The 26,088-nt window shown below is 44.1% G+C and overlaps 1 protein-coding gene across 2 annotated transcripts in view; it reads right to left on the reverse strand.

Annotated features, from left to right (window-relative positions):
* The window catches only part of ELP1 (elongator acetyltransferase complex subunit 1), a 33,056-nt gene extending 7,052 nt beyond the window's left edge, over nt 1-26,004 (reverse strand). Inside the window, exons 1-30 of one of the 2 annotated variants that reach the window (XR_012584927.1) lie at nt 25,787-26,004; nt 24,194-24,346; nt 22,392-22,473; nt 20,402-20,482; nt 19,979-20,064; nt 18,680-18,779; nt 17,685-17,775; nt 17,061-17,184; nt 16,310-16,400; nt 15,629-15,859; nt 15,160-15,330; nt 14,425-14,524; nt 13,598-13,780; nt 12,711-12,817; nt 12,118-12,221; nt 11,225-11,278; nt 11,018-11,123; nt 10,222-10,337; nt 9,420-9,493; nt 8,697-8,775; nt 8,351-8,430; nt 7,322-7,462; nt 6,115-6,200; nt 5,388-5,536; nt 4,419-4,542; nt 3,871-3,968; nt 2,456-2,657; nt 980-1,041; nt 438-500; nt 195-320 (exon numbers count right to left, since the gene is read on the reverse strand). Coding sequence is in view for 1 of the 2 variants with exons in the window: in XM_074570131.1 (XP_074426232.1) it covers nt 260-320; nt 438-500; nt 980-1,041; nt 2,456-2,657; nt 3,871-3,968; nt 4,419-4,542; nt 5,388-5,536; nt 6,115-6,200; nt 7,322-7,462; nt 8,351-8,430; nt 8,697-8,775; nt 9,420-9,493; nt 10,222-10,337; nt 11,018-11,123; nt 11,225-11,278; nt 12,118-12,221; nt 12,711-12,817; nt 13,598-13,780; nt 14,425-14,524; nt 15,160-15,330; nt 15,629-15,859; nt 16,310-16,400; nt 17,061-17,184; nt 17,685-17,775; nt 18,680-18,779; nt 19,979-20,064; nt 20,402-20,482; nt 22,392-22,473; nt 24,194-24,346; nt 25,787-25,936 (3,349 nt within the window). In the remaining variant the exon portion in view is untranslated. The remainder of the gene's footprint in view (nt 1-194; nt 321-437; nt 501-979; nt 1,042-2,455; nt 2,658-3,870; nt 3,969-4,418; nt 4,543-5,387; nt 5,537-6,114; nt 6,201-7,321; nt 7,463-8,350; nt 8,431-8,696; nt 8,776-9,419; nt 9,494-10,221; nt 10,338-11,017; nt 11,124-11,224; nt 11,279-12,117; nt 12,222-12,710; nt 12,818-13,597; nt 13,781-14,424; nt 14,525-15,159; nt 15,331-15,628; nt 15,860-16,309; nt 16,401-17,060; nt 17,185-17,684; nt 17,776-18,679; nt 18,780-19,978; nt 20,065-20,401; nt 20,483-22,391; nt 22,474-24,193; nt 24,347-25,786) is intronic. The other variant, XM_074570131.1, reaches the window with a different exon arrangement.
* Nucleotides 26,005-26,088: the final 84 nt, after the last annotated feature.

Below are 26,088 nucleotides of genomic sequence, written 5' to 3' on the forward strand. Positions count from 1 at the left end.
TCTCTGCAGTTTGTGACTGTGAGGTTTGGAAAAGCTCAAAAGGAGCTTGACTAAGCTAAAAAGAGCCCATGACACTGCAGGGCTTCAAGCTGCATTGAGTATAGCCAGATGCAGCTAAGTGGGCAGCATCAGTTAGGCAGAATCAAAGCATTCTTCTATACAGCTTCCAGTATTGGAGTGCTGTGACTACCCACAGAGCCAGTAAAGACCTTCTTCAGCCTCTATAGCATAGAGAAGTCTCCGATTCTTGCAGATTCACCTTCCAGAATAGCAGGTTTGAAGTTGGTCTCCAAGATATCCAGTCTATCATACTTGTGAATCTGGATCAGGGAGAGGAAACAAGGTATTATTTAAGATCTAACACAGATCCCGTCCCTCTGTTCTTGCACACTAAAGAAATAGTTCCACTCTTGTTATTGTGCTCTGAAATGTCTTACCAGTCTTAAAGCCTCTTCCCAGAGTGCCCCTTCTAAGAGCAGGATAACAGCCTCTTCATAGTCCTAGAAAGAAAGAGCAACAGTGTACTGCTACTGATGCCAGTAATACACATTCAGGTAGCATCTATTCAGATGCACATTTCTATGAAGCAACACCACAGTCAGGACAGGAAAACACTACTGTGCCAGCTACTTTGAAGTGCTGACATTAAGAAAAAAAACCAAACACAAACTATGCTACTTCTCTGGAGCTGTCTTCTTTACTCCAGTCCTTATGCTTCAGCTCTCTGAGACAAAAGCTTCTCATACCAAAGCAGAGGCAGCTTCATGAGTGGAAAAACTCAGGGACACAGCATTCACCCACACCCTGCTCACTGCATCTGCTGGACCTGCTCTGCCTTCCCCAAGAGAGCCCATGGCACAGACTGTTTTGCTGTCAGCATGCACGGAGTCACATGTGGCCCAGGAAAAGAGAAAACACAGATGGATTACCTCTGATACAGGATATCACTGGGGCACAGACAGAAGAGTAATTACATTACCTGAGTATACTGCTCCAGGAGTATGGCTGCCTCTGCATACTTTCTCTGATCAACTAGTTTTCCTACAAGAAAAGGTAGAGTTCAGATTTTCAGAAGCAGCTGGATTTTTGTGCTACTAAACAACAAAAGTAGAGGAAAACCCCACTCATTGAAGCACTTTTTACTGGACAGATTCAGTAAGTGTGTGGGCAGGTAGGAAGAAGGGCTGCCTGATGCCAAGAATTCATTAACTTTCATCATCAGCAGCCGTTTGCTTATGAAATTGCTGGTGCCCATCCCTCAAGACCTGCTGAAGAATGTTTTCCCCAAGTTTAAATCAAAAATAGTGAAGAGTCTCTTAAGCTGAGGGGGCCATGATGTAAAAAGGAAACCTCTCATAAAAGCTTCAGTGTACTGCAGCCTTGCTATCTGCACGGAGCACTTTGCCACCTGCTCTCTGTGGTATGGACAGCAACCACTAAGCTTGTGGGATTCAGGGCTTCTAGTCCCCTAGAGGTCACAACCAGCTTTGGTACTGGTTCATATCCTAGGATGCAAGGTAAGAGAGCAAGTGGTACGTAACACCAGAAAAAAAAATATTACCTAAGCAAAGCAATCTCGTCCAAGACGGTTTGTGTCTGCTCATTTTGCTAAACTACAGTTGTGATTTAAGAGGGGCACCAGAAAAAGTGTTAAAGGCAAGACATGAAGGATCCAAATCACATTAAGTGACAGAAAAAGAAAATACTAGAATATCCAACTCTGGAAGACTACACTTCCAGGAACCACGTTCCTACTATGTAAGTGGGCCCTTCATAAACTGTGTCTCTGAGTAAGGCAAAAGTCAGAATGATGCTCCACTTCTCTTGCTGAAATACATGCCACGTCCAGAACACATCTCCCATGTGCAGTCTGATATGTCCTAGTGAGCACATATTCTTATGCCAGCTATCTTTTTCTCCAGCAGTAGAACAGCACGTAGCTTTACACAGACAAGTTAGTCATAGCTGCTAGCAGCCTTCAAGGAGAAAACATGAATTTTCACAGAATAATTCACAGAACTCTGAATTATCCAATAGCCATCAAGGTCTGTGACTAGGCAGAGTACTTATGTCAATCATGTCTAGAGGCCACAGTCATGTCAGTTCCAAGAATCTCCATTCCCTGAGGTTAACCAAGGAAACAATTTGGAATAGCAGTTTGGCAACTGGTTGCAAGGAAAAAGCACAAGAAGCAATCAGCATGGGGCAGCCAAGGCCACAGCTAGCTTGGCAACTCCTGAGTGCCTACCAGCTCAGCTCCAGCATCTTTTCGTTCCTTTGAGAAACAACAGTGATGTTCAATTGCCCAAACCCTTGGAAAACATACGATCTTTGTTTTCCCTTTAAGAAAAAGGCTACTGAAGACTTAGATTTTCGCTAAACTTCAGGGAAAGTCAAATTGAACCAACAATAGCAGCAGCCAGTTTCGCTCTGCACACTTGATCTCAAGGCCTACCTGCCATGCTCTGTGCTAGGCTGGACAGCTTATCCTTTGTGTAACCAAGCCGTGACGCCACGCACAGGGCTTGCTGCCAGCTACCACTGCTCTGAAAAGCATCAAGTGCTTTTGTAAAGATGCCAGCACGAGCAAATATCAATGCAGCCTGTTCATATAGCTGCTTCTGAATCAAGTACTCCCCATATGCATCGCTGATATCCTGCAAGAAAGGGACAAAAGAAAAATAAGAAATGAGATGTAGAGTCAGTAGCATTCCTCCGTTAGTAGAAATTAAGTGCCCATCTACAAAAGCCTATTTCTCCCTCCCTCAAGGAACCTCCAGGCACAATATTCCTACCCCATTCTGAACTTTTTATCAAGCCAAGGGCTGATTAGCATATAGAGACATTTCACAGAGCTAAAGCAAAAGACATGGGGAGGTACCTAACTCACAAAGCCAAAAGCTGGGTAAACTATATATTGCAGGAAATCAGCCCCTTCTTCCCTACTCACGTGAGCGGTTGTTAGAATGTCTCCCTGAACCAACATACTCCAGGAGTCAAACACTGGCACAAGGGAGGATGAAAGCCCTACAACTCTATAGGCACAAGCTGCTGTAAATCAATACCCTGAGATCACTATGCTATTCAAAGCTCACAATCTCCATCAAGAAGGGGCGGGTGGATTTGACTGAAAGAATGCAGAAGAAAAAAGAACCATTCCCAGTGAGACAGAGTTAGGAACAGACTTCCCACATGAGGAACGGGTCCCTTCTACTTTCATTGTGCTGCAAACAGGAGTTTCTGAATATCCCCTATTACTACTTGATCTACTTCTTTTACAAAGGCTTGTGTGTTGTGTATTTACAATACCTAAATGAAATTATATTAAATACCTTCATTTACGTTTTACCTCAGGCTTGGGCAAGCTAAAGCTCTTCAGTAATACTGAAACCAACAAGGGACACTATATGCTAGGAAACAGCACATCTGCAAGTGCTCCAAGCTCTATAGCACTCTTCTGAATAGTTTAACGATAACAAAGGTCCCCACATAATCTGCAAGTGCCAGACAGAAAGCTGGTATCAAAAAGGTCAAGAGAGGAAGAAAAGTCTTTCTGTGGTAACGGGAGTTCTCCAGCATACCACAGAGTGCAGCAGTAACTGGACTCCCAGGTGCTCTCCTGGCCACATGATCGAAGAAGTAACAGCCACTCCTTTGATGACCAGACCTTGCAGGGTCAGTGCTGAGAGTCATTCCAGCTATTATCTCAGAGGAGGGTCTCAGACAACACAGGAATAGCAATGACCTGCAGAACCTGAATGCAGGCAGCTGCTGTCTCATTCCCTCCCTCACTCAATGTGCAAACGACGTGCAAACACATGTGTGAGAGAATAAAGAACTTGCATGCTGCAGTGTCACCTACTTACACACCTTGTACTCCTGACTGCTAGAGGGGTACAGCTTCAAGGCTTCACAATATTGATTCTGATCCTGCACCAAGTTCAGAAATTCAGAGAAGTGTTCAGGACCTGCAGAAATAATTTATTTTTCACAGTAACAAGAGAAAGCACATGGCTCTCATTGCTCCCAGCCAGACTGGGTTCATTGCATTAGGAAGAAACTAGAGGTGCTTGGGTGAAAGAGCACAAAGCATCTATTGTACTACTGTAAAATCAGTGTTCACTTCCTTGAGGTTTGCTCCACTTTTGCCAGCAGTATTAACTGCGGACAAGTCACCTACAACAGGAACAAAACAAGACTCACACTTCATGATGAGAGTAAACATTCTCCCTGTGCTACGCAACACTATAAAAAACATGTAGCAGAAGTAAGTATGTTAACCATGCACTACTGGGAGGGAAGATGACCTTGCGCAATCCTTCTCTTTCTTCAGCTATTTCCCCACAAAGGCTCTCCAAAATGGAAATGTTTCACTGCAGAATTTCTCCTTAGAGGCACTGGGTATGCAGGACACCTACCACATTTGCTGAGGTGCCCAAGAGCTTTCGTGTATCTCTTCAAGTGTCTGTCTATTGTATATCGCTGATAATTGGTTTCCATTTTCCGGAGGGTATTTAAGAAGGGCAAGTATTCTTTTGGGTCCTACAAAGAATAATAAAAACTGCAGTTGAGCTAACCTGGTAATATCCATATTTGTCCCCATCTTCACTAACAGACAGTCCCACATTTAAAATTGTATAATAATGCATTAAAAAGGCTTTTTTATTTTTTTTTTTAAATTTAAGCCATCTTTAAGAATCAATTGTCTACATGTACTCTTCCCAGGAATGACTAACTTAAATTACGAGGCTCCCACATGGACTTCAGCACCTAAAGGCTGGTGACATTTAAAATTCAAGGCTATGTATCATACCAAATATTGTTTCTATTAGCTATTATCATGTATAAATTTGCAGCTGTAAAGCTGATCAACTTCCCCCACACCAAAGGTCATAAAACCTGTTAAAATGAATAGGGTGTTTTAATTGATGGTCATCAGGCTTTGCTGTAACATTAGGAAACCCTGAAGATCCTGATGAGCATTCAGATTTCAAATTAAACCTGCTGGAAGATACACACTATTATCGTGGCCACCACCAAATAAGCAAGAATCAAAAGAGTACAGAACTGCGAACGCAAGGCATGCAGTTATAACACTTCAGACCACAGTCCCTCCCTTCCTCAGAGCTACCTTGCTGTGTTGCTCTAGAAAAGTCCTATTTCACCTTGAGCGCAAGCAAGTTTCCAAAGCTGTGCTCAGGAATTACTAAGGGATGCAGAGATATACCACCATCCCAGCACCAACCACATACAGGACTTCCGAGCAACTGAAATCCTGCCTGGGTGGAGAGCTATGACCAACAAAACATGTGGGCTGATCCACAAACAACAAAGAAACTTTGGGAAAGAAGAAAAGTAGTTCCTTGGCTGGAACTATAAGCCAAGACCTTTTGAGACTTTTCGGCCACCATGATGACTAAATCAAAGTCATACATCCCCAAGGCATAATCATACAATTCATTGACATCCACAAGGAAAAGCAGGTACTTCAGTGCTTCTTCTGCACTCACAGCTTTGACATCTGGAGTAATGCTTTCTGTAACAAGATAAAGAAGCATACTATCAGTTACACCACCAGCAGTGGAACCCTGCTGTAAGGAAGGCATGCATTATTAAGCACATTCTTGACACTGGATAGGGACCACCGAACTAATGGATTGTTCTGTCTTGCAGGAGAAGTTATTTTGCCTTTCCTGGAGAACTTCAAGGACAGTCTAAGCATAGTTAACTTGTGACGTGTGCAACAGTGACAAGTCAGAAGTATCAGCACAGAGTAAACGCAAAGTTTGCCAGTTGGAGATAGCAGGCCCCAGAATGGGAACTTCCTATTCCATGCTGGGATAACCAGAGTTCTGACTGGAAAGAGAGAACAGCTCTAACTCTGGGCTGTCTGTTGACACACCTAGATTAAAGGATGAGCTGAGGGCATGTACAGCAGTGTATCTTAGCTAATAGGCTGCTGTTCCATTAATACACAAGTTTCAAGTACATTTCTGTTTTCTGGCTGACTCCGTGAACAGCCATCTTAAAATAATTTTCAGGGTGAACCATGCTAACAATGAAAGCTCCTGCAAACCACCCATTTTCAAAACTTTTGAGTTCCTGATACAACACCTCGAAGATCGTGAACCTTCTGGAGAGCAATTTCCAGTTCTGGAGGACTCTTCTTTACATGCGCTGTCAGTATCGACAGGCAGTATCTGAAGAAAAAAGAAGCAGTAAATGAAAAAGCAAGAAGGCAGAAACGCTGCTTATTCCTATTTTAGCACACATTGTGCAAGTCCTAGTTTACATTTTAGTAAAAAAAACCAAAACCAACTACTACTCAGGTATTTCAATCTTTTTAAAGGAAGGCAGGAAAAACGGGAAGAGAACAGAATATACCAGAAAGGTTTTTCTACTCAGCATGTCACAAGACTGGAGGTGCGTTTTGAGTAGAATGAGCTTTGTTATCATGCCAGCCAGCATAATGGAGAGATAAAACATCTCTCTGGGAGCTCAGATAGCTGGACACAGTTTTCCAAATCAAATTTGTCATGAAGGTGGTCTTTTTATAAAAGGAAAGCTTTCTAGGAGGTTATTTCCACTTTCACACATTTCACGTGTACTATTTCAAAATAGCTTTCCCAGCTAAGGGGATGGTTTGTTTTCCAAAACCATCTGCTGAAAAGCATCTAAATTTTCAGGGTTCAACAGGAACCCAACATCTGTTGCTCCTCTTTCCACTATTTCATATATAAACTGCCAATGCTTGAACACTGCTTCACTAACCACTGTTATTATCCTATTTTCCCACCCTTTATCCTTGTCTGTTGTTGATTCATCCAAGGAGGATAGTTACCAAAAAGTTAATCATTCAGAAATGCGCAGCTGAAGGTTTACAAAAGTAACTCAGCTTCAAATATAACAGCTGAGATCTTTCCGAAAGGCCAGCTGCTCCAAAAAGCCAGCATCTCCCTGAGATGACAATCTTGCTCACGTGTCTCTGTCCCCTATGCCACACATACTGTTCCTAATTGTAAGAACAGTTAAGTAATACAGTGAGTGTATTTCTTAAACCCTTATAAGCATCCTGCATCTATTACTTTAATTCTTCTAGTAAAAAGTTGTTTTGCTATCTGTGGAATTAGTAGATGTTGTGGTTTTCAGGACAGCATCATCAACAGATGGAAGGTATGGCTACATACGTCTTGTGGAGCACAGGCTCACCTCAGAGGATCTGAAGCAAAACAACTGATGTTAAGGACAGATTTGCTTTCTGCAAATGACTCACTAGAAATCTCTCTAATGGTTCCTTCAGCTATGGTAAGAAAATACTTACTTTTGAGGGTCAATGTGTTCCATGGCAACTCTCATCACATCACATATGAGGTTTACTTTTTTCTGATCAGGACACTGGCGTGGTTGAGCATTACTGCTACCATTCAGAGATGGGTACATACTCTTTGTGAAATCTTCCTCTCTAAATAAAAACAGACAGCACGAATACCAGCATGGTTCATCACATAGCCCAGCACAGACAACAACATTAAGAAACACAAATGCATGCAGAAAATAACTACTCAACAAAATAGCTCATGTCAGTCAGTACTGACACACACAACCTGCCACACTACCAGAAAGCTCTCCGACATCTCTCATCCATCCCAATTGATTCTCAGCCTAGACAGGCATGGAAAAAACTGGTCAGAACAACTACTTTAGTTGCACAAAAAATCAGAAGGCAAGATTTTCAGAATACAGCTGTCTTCTCCTAAATCCATTATTCAGAGCACAGAATACTTCTGAAAATTTAGCCATTTGCTTTTATTTCTAGACAAAGATTTAAGGTCAGGTCAAAACCGAAAATAAAACAGAATGCCTAAGTGACAGCTCCAGCTCCTAAACAATTATTTACTTCAGCAAGTTTGAGAAGTCCTGAAGCTACCAATGCCCTAAAGCCTCTTGTCACTCAACCTTTGAGAAAGAAGTAAGGGGACTTGATTTGGCAATCTAAGCAAAATCTTATCTTGGCCTCAGGCTTCAGATAAGCAGTGCTGCCTTGCTCCTGTTTATGAGGGAACAAAACTTTCTCTGTTCACATTTACCCCTGTGCAGCAAAACAGAAGTCAAAGCAGTCAGATGATATATTAATCCCTTGCTGGAAAAATCTAATGGCTTCCTGCAAGCTGGAATTCCCAACAAGACACACTGACTGTCCCTGAAACTATTGAGCTTACTCAAGTCTTTATGATCTAACATGCCAGATTTCTGGCTCCTTGAGCCCAAACTTAAGAGCTGAAAATATTTTGACAAAATAAGGTACCACAACTGATTACATGCATGCTTCCATTTGCAGAATTATACTCACTTCAGTTCTGTAAAAAACAAGTTGATATAATTCACAGAATCTATTTGCCTGATAAAGGTTTCTGCGTTTTCCAGAAATACCTGAAATGAACAACAGCATTACTACCATTACTCTGAACAAGTACATTAAGTACAAGAACAAATTCAAAGACATTCTTCGAATGTACAAGATGAAGGAAATGCTAAATCCAGTCTGCCTGCACGAGGATGCAGCAGTGCAGAGCAGCCATCTCTGACCAACGTAGAACTGACAGCACCACCTACTCTTTTGAGACCACTGTTCAATGTCAATGGATTCCAGGCTAGATGGAAACGGAAAACAACACAACAGAACTGGGCATACTTGCCTTGGGATTGTGGTCATAGAGAAGATTGAGGTTGATTCGCAGCTTTCTCATGCACTGAAAGGCTTCCTTGAACATAAGCCTGGAGGAATAAGCCAAGTGGGATAGTTTAGATAGTGGATAGGTGAAATACCTGCAAATAAAGGCAACTGACCAGAGGTAAGCGCAGACCCTCTGGGAAGGGAACAGCATAGGTAATTAGCTGTGTAGATTGCCTTCCAGAAAAAACGTGCAAGGTCAATCCTGTTCATTGCCAGCCTCTGCAGTGGGACAGACCAGCACGCCAGGTTGAGGAAGCAACGCAGGCCTTGCATTATTTTTTTCCCTCCCTTAAAACAGAGAACTAAATTTTAATCTAGTTGGTCCACTAGACCAACTTCTGTTTCAAACTTAAATGTAAATCAATTAAACAGATAAACAAACATGAAAAACAGCAACCTTCATCACAAAGTGACTGAGATGTCTGGAAAATGGAGCAGACAAAGATTTCTCCCACCTGCACAGTCTTAGCACACATATAAGCCCTTCAGTGGTGAAGTGAGAGGCACCTGCGACTGATGAAAGCTGGACTTCTAGCTGGTAGCCCCAGAAACAGTTTCATTCCCACTAATGAAGTCACTTCCTCTGAGTTTAGTTCCCTCCCTTCTCCAGCACAAAACCAGGACAGCCAGCCTCTAACAGCGCAGACTAGGGGAGGGAAGATCAGAACACACCAGTGCTATTTACCTGTCTAGCCACTTCCGAATCTGGGCAAGAACCAGAGCTCGGTGGTGAATAGTCTCCAGATTTCCTCTCGGCATCTGCAACATGAGATGACCACAATTACCTATTTGTAGTTACTCTGCCTACATTGAAGGCAATGGACTGGATAATTTTCTAGACCTGCCTGCTACTTGCAGGTGCACGGGCCTGTTTTTTCACTCCAACGGTTATGCAATTTCTACGACTGTGGGAAAATATCTGAAAATTTTCTCAGCTCAGAAACATTCCTTCCTTCGGAGGCTGGACTCCACTCAACTAGGCAAGACGCAGAGCAATCTGATCAAGCTTTCGGGTTAGCCCTGTTTTGAGGAGGATGTTGGCCAGAGGTGCCTTTCAAATGACATCCTTCTCCATTCTGTGAACCTCTGCTGGTTCTGAAGAGCAACCTCAGCACTTCAGACAAATTTAGTGTCAAGGCTAGTGGAGAGCTGATAGCAAATACAGCAAGTACTTAGAAGTGCGCCTGAAATCCACTGTGAGAGGCCAGAATATATAGCACTGTGCTAGCTCAGACGTTAGGAATTTGAATAGTCCTTCCCAGCTCTGTACATACCCAGCTGCCTGTGCTGAACCTAACCCCCACAGGTATGCTCAAAATCCCTCTGTATCCAGCCAGGCAGCTTTGTGAGGCACTGTGCTGCAGCAGTACAGGGCAGCAGCTTTGTAGCACTGCCCACGCTGTTTGCAGTTTGGTCAGCTGCCCACTGAGACGGGCCCCCTACAACTCTTGATAGCAGACCTCAGGAGACATAGGCAGAGCACTGACCTGCAGCACAACCCTTGTGTCCTGGGGCACAACAGTGATGATACGTGAACCTCGCTCCACCTTGCGCAGGGTCTCACTGTTGGGTGTAGCAGCACTGCTCAGGCCAGCCTGAAGGGCTGAAAACAGCATTATTTATCAGCATCCATGGCACACCGCAGCACAGTGCCCCATTCAGGTTTTCCTATATGGCTCTGCAAGGTCGTACTGGACCAACTGAGTCAACAATACACCAGTGATCTTCAAAGGTTACAGACAGGAAGAGGACGTTTTAGTGCTAGGCACTGCTGTACACAAAGTAGAGAGATGTCACCAACACAACAGGATCACAAAGCTCAACAGACCAGATGAGAGAAGCACTGAAAGATGTAAAGGACCAATAAGCTGTCATCCTACGTTTTCCAGTGTGCTCATACCTCTGATAGCCGGCTGCCACCAGAAACTCTTTTTACTGGGATCCTTTCTCTACCACACTCCTTCAAATAGCACATAGCGCTTTCTTTTTTGGATGTGAAGGGGAGGGAGAGAATGCAGGGCTAAGCTGTTGAAAACAGTGAAACAACAACAACTACAGGACAAATCCTGCTCCCTGGGATGAGGAAGTGATATACAAAGTCAGTTCCCTGTGCTCCTTGTTCTCTGATACATTTTTGAAAGCAGCTCTCTTCCTCCATCTCTTAAGCAGTTGTTCCCAGTGACCCAAATTCAGCAGGTTTGGATGTGAAAAATGGGGACATCTTGTGGTTCCAATACAATGGCCATGAGCTGCCAGCATCAGGCAGCCAGAGCTGGCGTTTACCTTTCGCTGACATGTTCTTCAAGCAGAAGCACTGACAGGTGTGGGAGTTGGTGGTCACCAACAAAAACTCATTGTATGTTGCAAATGAGGTGATGTTGGAAGCGACCTGTAGAAAAATGATGTAGTTTATTGCGTTATAGAGCAGAACCAAAAAGCTGCCTTTGGCAGAGAGAAAGGGTATGCAATGAGGGGCAAAAACTTTGGTACCTCAATATCATTAACAAAAAAACGGCATCGATCTGTGAGGCCCAAGATCATCTCCTGCAAAAAAAAAGATAATAAGTATAAGCTATCAGTGTCACAACCTCCAGTGTTGCGCAACACTGACTAGCACTGGATGGAAGAACCTTACATTAGGTACTAAGTACCTCATGTGAATTACTTAGAGAAGCTGGACAGGAAGTCATGCAACCTCTATACTAGAAGTGCTTGCTTAAATGTCTTTAAACACTTCTAATGGGAAACCCAGCTTGGTCTACCCTGTAACAGAGACTGCACAGTAACAAAATAGAAGCAGAAACCATGCCAGATAATTTAGTTTTTTATTTAGCAGCATTTGGTCCAAAATACCAGAGGAAAAGCACTAGTACAGAGCACAGCAAAGCAACGCCATACAGCATTCACCTGGATGCACGCTGAAGGAAACAAACTCTGGAACTACCAGCAAAAGAGCTAGTCATTCCTTAAACTGTTGTAACTATCACGAAACCATCACCAATAAGAAACACCAGTAGTAGGAGATGTGCAGTAACTCAATGCAACCATATTTGCTAATAGGGCAAGTTCAGATAGAGCAAAATGTTGCTTTCAAAAAAAGCAGGGCAGTGACTGCTGGAAATTTTAAATCTGACATTTCTTGCTCTTCAATGACATTATTCATTGTACTCATAGAACAGGGAGATTGGATGTTAACTGCAAATCACAAGAAATGCTCTAGAAGACAAGGAAAGATAAGCTCTGAGCTCTGCATAGGGCCTTATGAAGACTGCAGTTAAGAAGCATCATTGGACCCTGGGCAGAGGATCATGGTGCACATACGACACAGAGAACAACCAAGTAGGGAACTTAATCTGCTCACAGTCTTACAGAGTCTTACTTACTTCACCACCGATCCTTGTGATAGAAGTCTGAACGCAAGGGTGGGGGAACTGAACACTAGAGCCACTGCTGGTCCTCCAGGGTTCAAGAACTGGAGTAGAAGCTTCTAAAGAGCAACAAAGATCAAACTGTTTTACAGCCAATCAAAGATTCAGACATTACAACTACATGACATGTATCTCAAGAAAACTGGAGCTGGGAATAAGCTATACTATCTGACAGACAGGAGAAATGCTGACACAAACAGAAGACCGGGACGCAGCAGACAGGAAGATGGCAACTTCTAGGGGCTCAGCAGCACCTCTATTCCGCTGTGGAGAAGTGCCAAGGACATGGCAGTCAGTCAGCACTTCTGAAATCACTAACCAATCATTTCAAATCATAAAGTCTGAACTATGATTCTCAACATTAACTGCTTTCTGACACAAATCACCAGTTTGGGCCCCTTTCTGGGAGCAGAGGGAGCATGAAAGGCAGGACCAACTACCAACAAAAGTCATCTATGTCCCTGAAAGTCAACTCACGTCATTAAATATTTTGAGAAATCTGTAGTAACTACACCCCAGACTCGATACTTTAATAGGACCCAGCTTACCCCAGTGGTATTTCAGGATCTGTCTATCAGCCAGCTGCAGAGCTACAGTTTTGGTCACCGGGCTGCAGCACAGGCTGATCACTTCCCCATCTACAGGCACAGAAAACCTGGAGCAAGACGCATAACATCAGTCACAGGAGATACACGTAACACCTAGACCTTGCATTTCTTGTGTCCAGATGGAAGGATGCACACCTCATGGGCCTTGTTCATGTAAGGATCTTCTGTAGTCTTTTCACACCTATGTAAGCTGACACTGGCAGCACAGAGCACTAGCAACTCCAGCCAGTAGGCATTTGCCTAACTGTGCCAGTCACTGTCTGCATTCTTACAGCACTCTGCAGAGCCCACACTTCTTTTGTTCTAATCTACAGTTCATATGCAAATCAGCCTGTCTTTGCTGTGTGACTGCTGTAGAAAACTACTCTCAGGATCCCTTTGGAAAGCAGATTTCTGTACCCCAGGTAACTTCATCTTGTGATCTGGTTTTAGTTCAACTGACTCCACAAAGCCCATCAGGTGAGGAGGACAGGAGTAACAAGAGCTACCAGTACCCTTCCGGACCTTAATAATGGTGGGCAATGGGTAGAATGGTGAAGTTCGGTATCCTGAGGGCATGGAATTCAGACAAAGGAACAGAGCCATCTGGTACTGACACAAGCATGCTAGCATACAGCCTCTTGTCAGGCTGGGTGTCGGCATTAGGACTACCGGCAAGTGCTGACTGGTATGCAGCTTCTTGGGCTGTTCAGTTCCCCTGCAGGAAGAGACTTGAATTCCCCAACCCACAGCCTCTGGGCTGCATGTCTACTGAGGGACTTAATTCCTTCTAGGCACTGTCCAGAGGTGCTCTCAGACTTCACCCACAACTGACAGATCTCTAGTACCGTAAATTCAGGCGCTCTTCTTCAGCTCCAGCTGCATAAGGCACTGCAGTCAGATGGTGAAGAACAGACTGAGCAGCATGCTGACCCTGACCAACCACCAGGAAGCTGTCATCTGGCAGCCAGGTGAGATATCGGAGCCCCAGAGGCTTCATCACTTCATTGTTGTTGCTGCCCACATCAACTCTGTCACAAAATAAGAGAGACTGAGAAATAAACAGAACCTGATTTCAGTAGGCCACCTCACTGGAGAGGTGAAGGTCTTCCTAGGCATAGCCTGGCTGTTTAGATGCACAGCACGGCTAGAAGGGCTCCAATGCACAAACACACACCCAAAGCATGAATCCTGCCACAGGCTGGGCTGGAGATGAAGGATGAGACACAAGGAGCTCCATTTGTTTTCCCTAGGCAGTACTACTCCCAAGCCAACCATTTATGGGAACAAATCTAGAACAAGGTGGGTTTTTTTACCTTGTCATTCTCTCTACCATGCAAGCAGCTCTGTTGCTCAGTGTGCTGTGATCGTGAGCCTCAGCACTGCACAGCCACTCCTTTGGCTCTGAGAGCAGGAGCACAAAGTGCAGCACCATAACACCAAGAGCAGCAGGCACAGGAGAGGCTACCTCAGTGCTGTCACAGACATAGTCACTGCTCCCACTAGATCAACTCCTCAGTCAAGCACTAGTTGCAGCCACAGTGTCAGCACAATGAAACCATGTTGTCTGACATCTTCAAAATCTTGAGACAAGTGGTCAGAGCTATGACTCTAAAACATCCAGCCAGGCACCACCCTTTTTTCCCCCACTACAGCTGTACTAGTTCTATATTACCTGTACGTTTTATCCAGGTATGGTGTTTCCACAGCTACTTTAAATCCATTTCCACCCACAGCTCCAAACTTGACAGTGGGGTCATTAATTGTGCTCTGTCCTAGCAAACACAGAACAAAGCAGACTTTAGAGATCCTGCCGAAAGAGCCCCTTCCTCTCCCATTCTTATCAAAAAGTGGATGCTACAGAAAACTATTATGAAAGTCATCCCTACATGTACAGCCAACACCTTACCCAGAGGAACACAGTTAACCTTGTAATGTCACAGTACAAGACTCAGAGACAGTATCAACAGCCTTTGGTCTCACTGCACGCTGAATATTACAGCACATACAGGACTGCTTTGGGAAGTGCTGGGTGCCTCAGATAGACCCTAGGTAGCTATTTCCAAACATTTCCAGTGCCTAACAGCAACATGCCATCAGAACAGATTATACAAGATACCACCTGCTGCACTCTATTCAAGCCTAAGCTAGGCAGGGGGATCTTACCAGCATAAGCACACAGACAAGTGCTCAACGCTGCCTTCTTACAAAGCTAATGCACCCTCACAGTGCTCCTGTGCCACCCAGACCACTGGAGACCAGAGAACTGAGCTTGAGTTCACAGCTGAACCAGATGTATCTTGCTCCTGACTACTAATGGCTTGAGTGACCATCACCCTAGTAGTCCCCTGGGATACTGCTCTCAGAGACACAGAGTCTCCTTTAACAAGACAGTGCAACACACTCTCACCATATCTGTAGACAGAGATCTTGTTATCAGCATCCAGGATAGCCATGTCTCCACTACGTTTGGGATCTATGTGAAATGCAACCTGATTAACTGCTTGTTGGAGCTGGAGCTCATAGGTACACATGGGTGGAGGCACCACAGCATGCTGGAATGCTGTGACAAGCACCTTATCTGTGTAAGAAAAAAGGAGAAAAATCCAAGCTGTAACACAGTCCAAATGTTAGTGAGGCTCTTGTTAGGTTCTTCACTGAAAGTAGGAAAACATTACAGGAAAATACAGTTGCTGTGCCCTGCTAAAGCACTCCATTGAAACACCGCTGAAGCATCCATAAATTGCATGGTCCCCCTCACTAATAGCTTTGTAGAAACAGCAGCTAACAGAAGAACTACCATATCCCATCCAGCCTGCATCCAAGAGTCTACGCCACCCCTTCTGACCCTAGAGCTGCTAAGCAGTCCCACTGCTCACCTCCATCTATGACAGCCACTTTTGCCAGATGCTGGCTGTCTTCCTCCATTCCATGGTCTATGGTCCAATGCCAGTCATAGGAGAGGTAATGCCAATCCTGGCAGAGTACATGCAGTCTATATGGGTTCTCTCGGTCCCACAGCAGCGACACCAACTGATTATCCTTCAAGTTACCAAAATGTAGACTTTGCTTCAGGTACCAGTGATAGTTCCCTGTGGTCCACAGCTGAACTATAGAAAAACAAATGGTTACTACAGGCTATTACTTAAGACCCATCTCAAACCCTCCCCGTGCTCTAGGGTTGGGTTAAATGCAATGAAAATAATAGTTCTAGCCTACAGTCCATGGGCTGTGTCATACAACACCCAGCACAAGAAAACTTAACAACAGACTTCATGCAAAAGAGTCAATCCTAGAATTTTTTGAGCTCCCCTTGTTAGAAGGCATGTTTTAGGAAGGGCTCACACCTTTAGCGTTCCATTAATACCACTTCCAGCTACAGCAGCCTGGAAGATGCTTTGAGCTCAGGCTCAAAGAACTACCAGTTCTTTCTGACATGCACAGGGGTCTCAAACTATAGGTAAGCCTCCCCAGTGTCTCCTAACTTGCAAAGGAATATCCACTGCTAACCACATTTGCAGGCAAGTGTTAAGAGACAGAACCTCACATAGTGCTCTCACCATAACTGTTTGGGTTGGCGTTTTCCACCTTCACATCTTCCAGCCATATAGCCAGGATTGTAGAATCTGCATTCCAAAGCAGTTCATTAACCTGCAGAAACAAACAGGGCTCTTACTGATATTGTTGCTTCTGTGTAGATGGAGTATGCTCCCAATTGGTTTGCAAGACCATGACTTTCTCCTTATTTTCAACAATATAAGGTGCATGGGTTAATACGGTAATGTAGCCCTCGTACTGCAAAGCTGCCGACAGCTGGAGCGAAGCATCCTGAAACAGAACCTGTCACATTGGTTCCACACAGCTGAAGAGGCAATACAACCACAAACACGACAGCAGTGTTCTCTTCGCTTTCCTTGGCACTGAGGAAGCACCTGCTCAGCATCCAAAGGCAAAACTGAAGTAACACCCTTGCAGTAGCTTCTCAATTCCCTGCTTTGGGATAATGTATGTGTTTCACCCCACTCTTGCAACAGCCTGAACAGCATTTTTTAAGCTTTTGCCTTGTAGACAGCATACGGGGGCCAGAAGCACCTCAGAGCTACAATCCCTCTGTACTTGTCTCTGTACAATGGGCCTGCAGAGGGCATTGCATCTTCTCCACAGGCTTCTTCACTGCTCACTTTTCAGGTCCCTTTTTCCATTAGGGCCAGCACTAAGTTTTAAGTCAAAAACTTCCTCCTAGAATCTGGAAAAGATCTAGTCCTCATCTCCATTATGCTCTTATCAAAGAAGCTCAGACACAGCACTTACTTTGACCTGTCCTTTCTGGAATGGGAGGGTGAACTCCCCATGAAGAAGTCCATTCTTCTCTAAGAAAACCACATCATGTCTGTTGGGTTTTTCTTGCGTGGATGCTATTAGGTTTCCAGAGGGCCTTAAAAAAAGAGCCAAATGAAAAGTAGTTGCTCACATAATCACTAACTGTCCTTTTAAACACCAGTCATCTCACATTTTCTCCAGAGACATGAAGAAAAGGGCAGCAAAGGATGTGTTTTCCTCAGCCCTGTTCAGACAAAGTCATAGGTCCAGCATAGACATTTTCCAGGGCTCACGACATCCTCAGGTGAGCAAGTAAATGTCAGCACTGGCAAAGGACCAGTAAGATTCCTATTTATACAATTGAGTCCAAAAACACTTGACATTGAGACTATGACAGAAAATCTATCCCGTTTTCCCACATGTAATGCAAATATTAGGCTTTTCAGGGTTTAAACGGCTACTCTTCCTCATGCTGGATCAGAAGGAAGCTTTCTTCGAGTTTTTGGGAAAAATAAACAAACACAGGAGAAATTAAATTGATGCTGATCAAAGACTGTGACCAGGGAATGAAAAGCAACACTCTGCTACCAGCATGCAGATTGCTTTGCTACTCACTTCCAGGACAGTGCTTGTTCTAATCCTGAGATAGGCTCACTTGTTGACTGCAGCACAAGCTCTCTGCTCCATACTCGGACCTTCCGAGCACCTACAGGTTGAGAGAGCAATGAGAGAAAGGTGTAAGAAAGGACTGGGAAGAGACTTTTCTCATTTTATACAGGCAGGAGAGCAAGTTTTGATGCACATGAATGAAAAGCAGATTTCTGTTCTACACCTTACGGGGTAAGAACTTATTCTATCTCATGCAGTTCTCCCATAGCAACTGAGTGACTCTAAAGGAACCGAGTATGAATTTCAGTCTGATGTAGCTCAGTCATAGCCATTTCCCTCTCCAACTGTCACCATAGTAATGTTAAAATCTCCCTGTAAACGCCAGATCCTCCCTAATCTGAAGTACTGAAGGTAAAAACCCAAACTAGTGGAAGAGCAGCGCAGTTTGGTGCAGTTCAACATGCTGACCAATACATATAAAATGCTCAGCCATATTTATCATGGAAGACATCAATTACAGTCTTAGAAGAAATGTATGTGCTCATCACCTCTTTGGCTTTAGGGCAAAACCTAGGGAAAAGTATTACCAGTATTTAAACAAAAGTGTGCAAGGCCAAAACTGCTGGTGTGAGGGACAGTCGGTATGGCAACCCAAACAGATTCATCCATTTGGTACTGAGAGCCCATAAGAGATTACTTAGAGCTTGAACAGTGATTTAACACTGTTGAAAGACGCAGTTCAGATAGTAACTACTCAGCAGTAACTTCTCCTGGCTTCTCACTGGAGCGAAAACCAAACTGCAAAGAAAGGTTCAAAAGATCACATCTATAAAATGCCTCTGAGAACATCAAAACAGAGAAAAGATCAATTCACTAGCTCAACTCACTCTTGCTTTAAATGGCCAAGAGACCACAAATACCAGCAAGTTCTTGCCTTACCTAGTTTCTGCATAAGAAGACTCTTACACATGTTGGCATTTCAATTAAGTTTGGTCTTGTACCTGTCTCCGGACAGACAGCGCTCACTGCAACAAACTGCCCATCTCCTCTCCAGGTCACCCGAGGCCTGCCGTCATCCCAGACTGAAGTAGGTGACACTTCCTGAAGTCACACAAAAGAAAGTTGCATCAAAGCTTGGGAATGCAACTGCTGCCTTTGTCTAAACAGACTGCATTGCTAAGCCAGCTCTTTCAAAAGCCTTGGCATGAAATCAATCCATTAAAAAGCTGTCAGGCTGCAAAGTTAAAAATTCATTACTCAGAATGTTATTTTAGGAAATACTAGAATTAAAACTGCCTGTAAATTCAATCTGCTCCTCCTGGAAGTGCATATGATTATTCACATGATCACATGCCATCCTTTCCCTCCACCAGGGTCTCTGCTTATAGACCAGCTGTACATAAGCTGGACACAAGGATGAATGAGGGTTTGTTCATGACTGATGACTGGAGTCACAATCCCTTGAAGGAGAAAGGTATACCATCCAGACAGTCTGTATGCAGACAGAAGCTGGGACGAGAAGTAATGTTCTTCAAGGAAAACAGGTTCTTAGCAGAACAACACAGGAAAAAAATAATCTCACCAGAATACACACAGAGAGGCAGCTGTTCAAAGGTTTAACTTTGTCAAACTAGGCATAGTTACAGATACAGTACAGATACAGCAAGCCTCATCCTGTCCCTCCTAACAGTAAAGCTGAAACAGGCCACATTTTATGTCTCTCTACTCTAGCCTGCCAGGCTTCAGCAGGACAGTTTTAATTTTGAAACTTAAAACACAAGAAGAAAAATCCAGCAGTGGAGTGTTTTTAGCTACCTGACTTTTCACCAAATAAAAAGTACAGAGAATAAGACACAAACAAGGGAGTGCCAGGCAAAGGAACAAAGAGCTAACATATGCAGGCAGCTGCCTCACATGACTGATGATGCTCAGTAGCCCATATCCTTCTACTCTTGCCTTCTGGGAGCTCCTCTCAGCCAAACTTTATGCTGCATCTCTTAGCCATATGAACGCTTTAGTATATGGCACATATTCAGCAAAATATGTCATGCTGGTTTAAGGGTGGCTTTACCTCTGCCAGTACTAGCACTTGCAAATCTTGCTTTGAGCTCTGTATGAACAGTCCTAAGTATTGAAATAGGAGGAAGATAAAAATGCTGGATTTCAGGTAACAACAGAAACAAAAAGATGAAGCCTATGAAGGTGGTGGCAAACTGGCACCGCAGCAGTAACAGAAACTCTCTTTATACATGTTTTCCCAGAGACAGCATAGGCCCAACATAAGAGAACCAGTATAATACCGTCTGTTTGCGATGCGCTGCCTGTTTTCCCTCTGATCCATGGAACTGTGTCTCCTTTTTACCCCAGCCAAGAGCAACAAACTTTCCTGAAGAAGAAATAATCATTGCAGTGGAAGACTACCATACTGTGCAGAACAATGCTGTAAAACACAACCACAGGTCCAAGCCACTCACACCTTCCATCCAAGTTTAATTCTAAAGATCTGCAGGAAATTTACATAGCCCAGAAAGCTCCTCTTGTACAGGGAAATTACTTGAATATAAGCTAACACGTGAAATACTGGCATCCCTCTTCAGCTGCATTACAGTCTAAAATGTCTCCAGGGGCCCAGTAAGTGCTCAGTTACATTTCTTTACTTGCTACATGCTCACAATGCACCAATGACATCAGTTTGAACAACTTCATTTCAGTGCACCTCTTACCTTCCCCAAACTCGACTTGGTGGATTTGCTTCTCGGTAATTGGTTCAAAATCCCTCGTCATCATGATAAGCGTTTGCTGACCTGCAGGGCAGACATTACATACAGTATTGGTAATGGTATCTTCGGCAAATTAGAACTCAGTGTTCTCCTGTGTTGTCCTATTGTTCTGTCATGGACTTGAATATAGCAATACTTCTAATGGTAATATGGTATTAAAGAGAACACACCCTTCAAAGCAGAAAATCTCAAACTGGAACAGAAGAACACTTTCAAATTTCTCTCTTCAAAAACATGCCTCCTGGCCTAACGTTAAAAAGTTCTTTCCACCTCCAAAATAAGTACCTGGCAAGGGTACTTGAAGGTACCCTTGTGTCCTTGAGTGACAAGAAGGATTTATGAAGGCGAAACTACACCTGACCATCCTGATAGCCTTCTACAACAAGGTAACTGACTTGTGGATATGGAGAGACCAGTATGTGTCATTTATCTTGATTCTAATAAGGCTTTTGACACTGTCTCCTGTAATATCATCATAGACAAACTCATGAAGGATGGGACAGGTAAAAGGACAGTGAAGTGTACTGAAAGCCAGCTGAACTGCCAAGCTCAGAAGCTTGTTATCCGTGGCAAAAAGTGCAGATTTAGGTTAGTCACCGGTGGTGTACCCCTGGACACTAGGGCAAATGTTTAACTAATGACGTTGTGGATGGGACCCTCAGCAACTTTTAGATGTCAGAAAACTGGGAGGAGTAGCAGGTACACCAGAAGGCTGTGCTGCTGTCCACAGGGACTTTGTCATGTAGGTGAGATGGGCTGTCAAGAACCTCATAAAGCTCCATAACAGAAGAAGCCATGTCCTGCTCCTGGAAAATAATGATCTCGGGCACTAGGACAGACTGAGAGCAGCTTGTCAAAAAAATGACCCGTGTGTCCTAGGGGACACCAAGTTGAACATAAGCCACCGGCATGCCCCTGCTGCATAGGTGACCAACAGCATTAGGAATATTGCCAGCAGGTCCTTTGCTCAGTGCTGGTGAGACACGTGTAGAGTACTGACTCCACGTTTGGGTTCACCAGTACAAGACAGACAAGGACATGCTGGCATGATTCCAGCAAGGGGTCACCCAGATGATTAAGGGCTTGGAGGATCTGTCACATGCGGGGAGGCTGAGAGAAGTCAGACTGCTCTGGAGAGAAGGCTCAGGGGGAATCTCATCAGTATGTGTAAGTATCTTATGTGGGAGGGGGAGGTGGGATACAGTAAAGCAGACAGAGTCAGACCTTTAGTGGTGCCAACTGACAGCAGAACAGGCAAGAGGCATGAACTAAAATACAGAAAATTCCATTAAAAGATAAGAAAACAATTTTTTGGTGGGTGGTCACAGACAGGAACAGGGTGCCCACAGAGACTGAGGGGTCTCCATTCTTGGAGATATCCAAAACCTGAGTGGGCACAGTTCCCAGCAGCTTTCTCCAGGTAACCTGCTTTGAGCAAGGGGATTGGAATAGATGATCTCCTGAGCTCCCTTTCTACCTCAAGCATTTTGTGATTATGTTTTGCTTGAGATCAATTTTATTTTCTAGCTGAGACATTTGTAGCTAAGTTGAGCCTGTGACATATATATCTCCTATGAAAGGACAAGAAGCAGGTTTTTTGTTACTGAGAAATCAAATGGGGATATAAAGCAGGATTCTTTACGTTTTAGAGGCAAGATTAATATACTTCCTTGGAAGATCTGAAAGACTAATTATTATTCTATAAAACTCAGCTTTTTGGGCCTGAACAGCTTCTGCTTGGATCACCAAAGCACCTCATGGATCACGAAATGAAATCTCATATACAGGATCCAGTGGTTTTTTTTGTCTCTCTAAGTCCTAGTCCAAATTTCATAACTTCATATTTTGCTGCTTCTATCTTAACTGTGCTTTGCATTTTGACACAGGAAGTCTCACTCCTAAAGACAGAAACCTTACAAGCTGTTGTTGATACCTGTTGCAAGCAAAACAAGCTCTTGGTCAGGACTCCAGCTCATGGTGCTCAGACCGCTGTCCACACTGCCAACACATTCCACCTGTAAGACCAAAATAAGATCACAAAAGTGCAGGAACATCAGTGCTGCACCAACCCAGCACAAAAGCAATCAGTCACCAAGGCAGGGAAATCCTCCCCTACTTAGGAAAGTCACAAGTCTTACTCTACCCTTTGTGATGAATGAAACAAAAGAAACATTTCTAATGAAAGATGGTTCCAGAATGTTTACGTATGAGAGCGCAGATAATCTAGAGATTAACATCTTCTAACATACATAGTTTTAACAGGAGCTTTATCCTGCAACTCTCAGTTTTATGTATAGTATTAATACAAATATTGCCTGATTACATCTGTGGTTACATTGGTAAATATACTGAAGTCACAAAACACAGACATACGGTTCTTACCTAGAGAACTCCAACACGCAGTTAAGAGACACTATATCCATTAAAACTCTGATCAGCTTGTGCATGCTGAACTTGACAATTGTATATAACTGCACTAACTTCAAACTTTATGAAAATATGTGCCAGTTTTACTGGGTCACCATGATTGTGTGAGCAATAGCAGTGGGAAGAGAACTTCTGTCATGCGTTGTTATCCTGATTTGCAAAAGGCATGGAACAGAAGAATTAAGATAAATGGCAAGATGGTGCCATTCAAGGAATAAAGCTTGGCTATCAGAATCTTTTCAGGTAAACAAAGCGGGACTGGGCACCTGGTGGGCAGAGTAATCATCACGCACATGCTAAAGGTTTAGAAACAAGCAGAGTCATCTTGACAACTTCTTTCTTCGTGCCCAGACGGCACCAAAAGAACACAACTTTAAAACTGGAAAGTAAGCCAAAAAGGCTTGAAATAAAGGATCTGAAGTTAAACCTCAACTCTGACCCATATATCAGTGCAAGAAAAGTCTCACATATCACACCTTTTGTTAATCTCTATTCCCTTATGACATGTTTTAAGTTGTAATACAGGACACATTTTTCAGATACAGCTGATTGTATATTTAAGTGGTATCTGCAAATCAAACCAAATCAGGTGAGCTGCAAATAACCACAATGTGACAGCTAAGCCAGACAGACTACTGTCATCTCACGCCTACCTACACCTGCACTGTTGGGCTACTGCTGTGGAAGTTGATGCAGATGAGGGTGCTGCTGTGGTGTTTAATTGTCTTACTGAAGATTGTACAAATCTTACACCAAGAAAGGAAGAGAAAGCAAGCATCTCAGTTCCTGCCATATTTACTCAGCTATTTTGGTTTCCCTTTAGTGGTTTATAGGGCTTTTTTATTCTAAATGTTGTTCAATCCACAACGCATAACACTTTCTCCTCTATTCAGTTAAGTCTAGTCAGCATGATGTTCTGTATTACCTGATAATAATAAAAAGGTAGCTACACTGTGAGTTATGAATGGATTACTTTATTCTGTACCTAGTCTCAGCAATACCCTATTTCTGCAAGATTGTCCAGTGGATCCCATGTTGCTGGGTGTGTGCCAACAGCCCCCTGAGGAAACACACAGGACTAAGGCTGTGGACAAGCAAGCCACTGTTTCTATTTCAGTTCTTTTATGGAGTGTATATTCTGTCCTTAATCGTGCTCAAGGTTCACACAAAAATCAGTTCATTTGCCCAGAAAAGGTGGACTAACCACAGCTCAGTAACAAACACACAACTGCCCACAAAGAAATGAAAATAGTGTAATCTTTTCCTTTGAAATCCCCCAGTATTGTTGTGTCTTTCCTGCCACATTACCTGCTTCGTGCTGAGATTGCACAGTAGGATGTCTCCAGCTGCTGTAGCAACACACACGCACTCCTGCTCTGGAAGATCTTCAATACCCACGATGCAACCACTTCCATCCTCAGGCATGAAACCTTCTGCAGTCAAGGAAACTTCTCTTGTCACCTTGACACAGAGACACCAAAGACTTATTAACTACACATCAGCTCACTGGATTTTTTCAGAAATGACACAGTAACATCCGTAAGTATATTTCATCCTACTGCAATTACATGATGTATCACACAGCAGAAGTGAGTATGTGAATGGCACCAGGAAACAGCCAATGTATAAGTACTTATTTTCACTTATCCACAGGAAACTGTGATGGTCCTCTTATGTTAAAAGTGTTAGACAGACAATGAGAAAACTCACATAAGGGAGCAAATAATAAATGGCAATACTACAACTTCCAATTTGTCTTGCTAATCATCTTTCAAGCCCTTTTTCATACTTCACATAGTTTCAACATTAGGAGGAGAATGGGCAGCTGCTTAAAGCGTCCCAATGCTTTTAAGAAGTTATTCAGACTTTATAGACACAGCATAAGAAAAAAAAATTCAAAGGAAAACCATTTGGATGTGCATTCAGGTAAAGCAAAACAAGAAAGTTTTAGCTAAGATAGCGCTCCAGCTTAGCTGCATGAATGTTTTACACATCCAGTCATCAGGGAAAAAAAACCACAGTAATAAAGACCTGCAACCCCCACCCCCCCCCCAAAAAAACAAACCCAAGAACAACGCAACAAACCAAACAACAGAAAAAGAAGCTGACATATTTAGCAGCTTCAGATAGGCTTCAGATTTTTTTTAATTCTGAAAATATTTTAGTCGATAGCCTTCACAAACTGACCACAAAGAAGATTTTCAGAAAACAACCTTCTTTAAAAATGAGACCCCAGGAAAGCCCAAGAGCTCTTCTGTCAGCTAACTTCAGAACTGAACACAGTGGAAGAATCAGATGCCTAAGAGTCGCATAGTGTGTTCCCTGAGAAGAAAATGCAACCCAGCTCTCACAGGAATTCATGGCTCAATAATGTTTTTTTTCTTTAGAGAAAGAACTGTGCCCACCTTGAACACAATTTCAAAACCTTCCTCGTCTTCTCTTCACTATCCCTTTGCCTGTTTATTTGTTTTGTGAGTTGTGTCTCCGATGCAACTGTTTATCAGATCATGCCTAAGACTAAACCACAAGAATGACCCGCATCAAATACACCCACCCCCTCGGAGGCAGGTTTGTACTTCAGAAGCACAGCTAATCTCTAAGATCACAGCCTCACGGCCAACTTTTTAGGCACCACGAGACAGCAGCAAGCGGGGGCCGGGAGTAGCACGACGCTCCGAGACCCCGCAAACGCCGCTACGAAGAGGGAGCCCTGTCAGAGGGCAGCCGCCACCCGCCCTGAGGCGAGCTGCCGCCAGGCACCGACGGAGGCCCAAACGCTTTATTCCAGCTTTGCAACGGGCGGACCCAAGCCTGACAGGCACCGCCACCCTCCCTCGAAGCCACAGCTCTGCACCGAGCCTGACAGCGACAAGGCGGCGCGGCTCCCGCTGCGACTCTCACCGAGTCCCCGGCGGGGTCCAGCTCCAGAAGGCCGTGCTGGGAGCCCACGAGGACCGTGCCGAGCTCGGCCGTAAGGCAGAAGCACTGCGGGGTGCCCGGGGCGGCGGCGGGGCGGCACCCGCCGGTACGCAGCAGCCGCAGGTTCCTCATGGTGAAGTGGTGCCGAGCAGTGCCGCGCCGCTCACGGCGCCACCATCTTCTCAGAGGAGCGCGGAGGCGACGGCGCATGCGCAGAGGGCGGAGGGCGCAGGCGCCGTGCGGCGCGCGCCGGCGCAGTGCGCGGAGGGCGCATGCGCAAAGCG

Source organism: Larus michahellis, chromosome Z (assembly GCF_964199755.1).
Source record: "Larus michahellis chromosome Z, bLarMic1.1, whole genome shotgun sequence".
Taxonomy (NCBI): Eukaryota; Metazoa; Chordata; class Aves; order Charadriiformes; family Laridae; genus Larus; species Larus michahellis.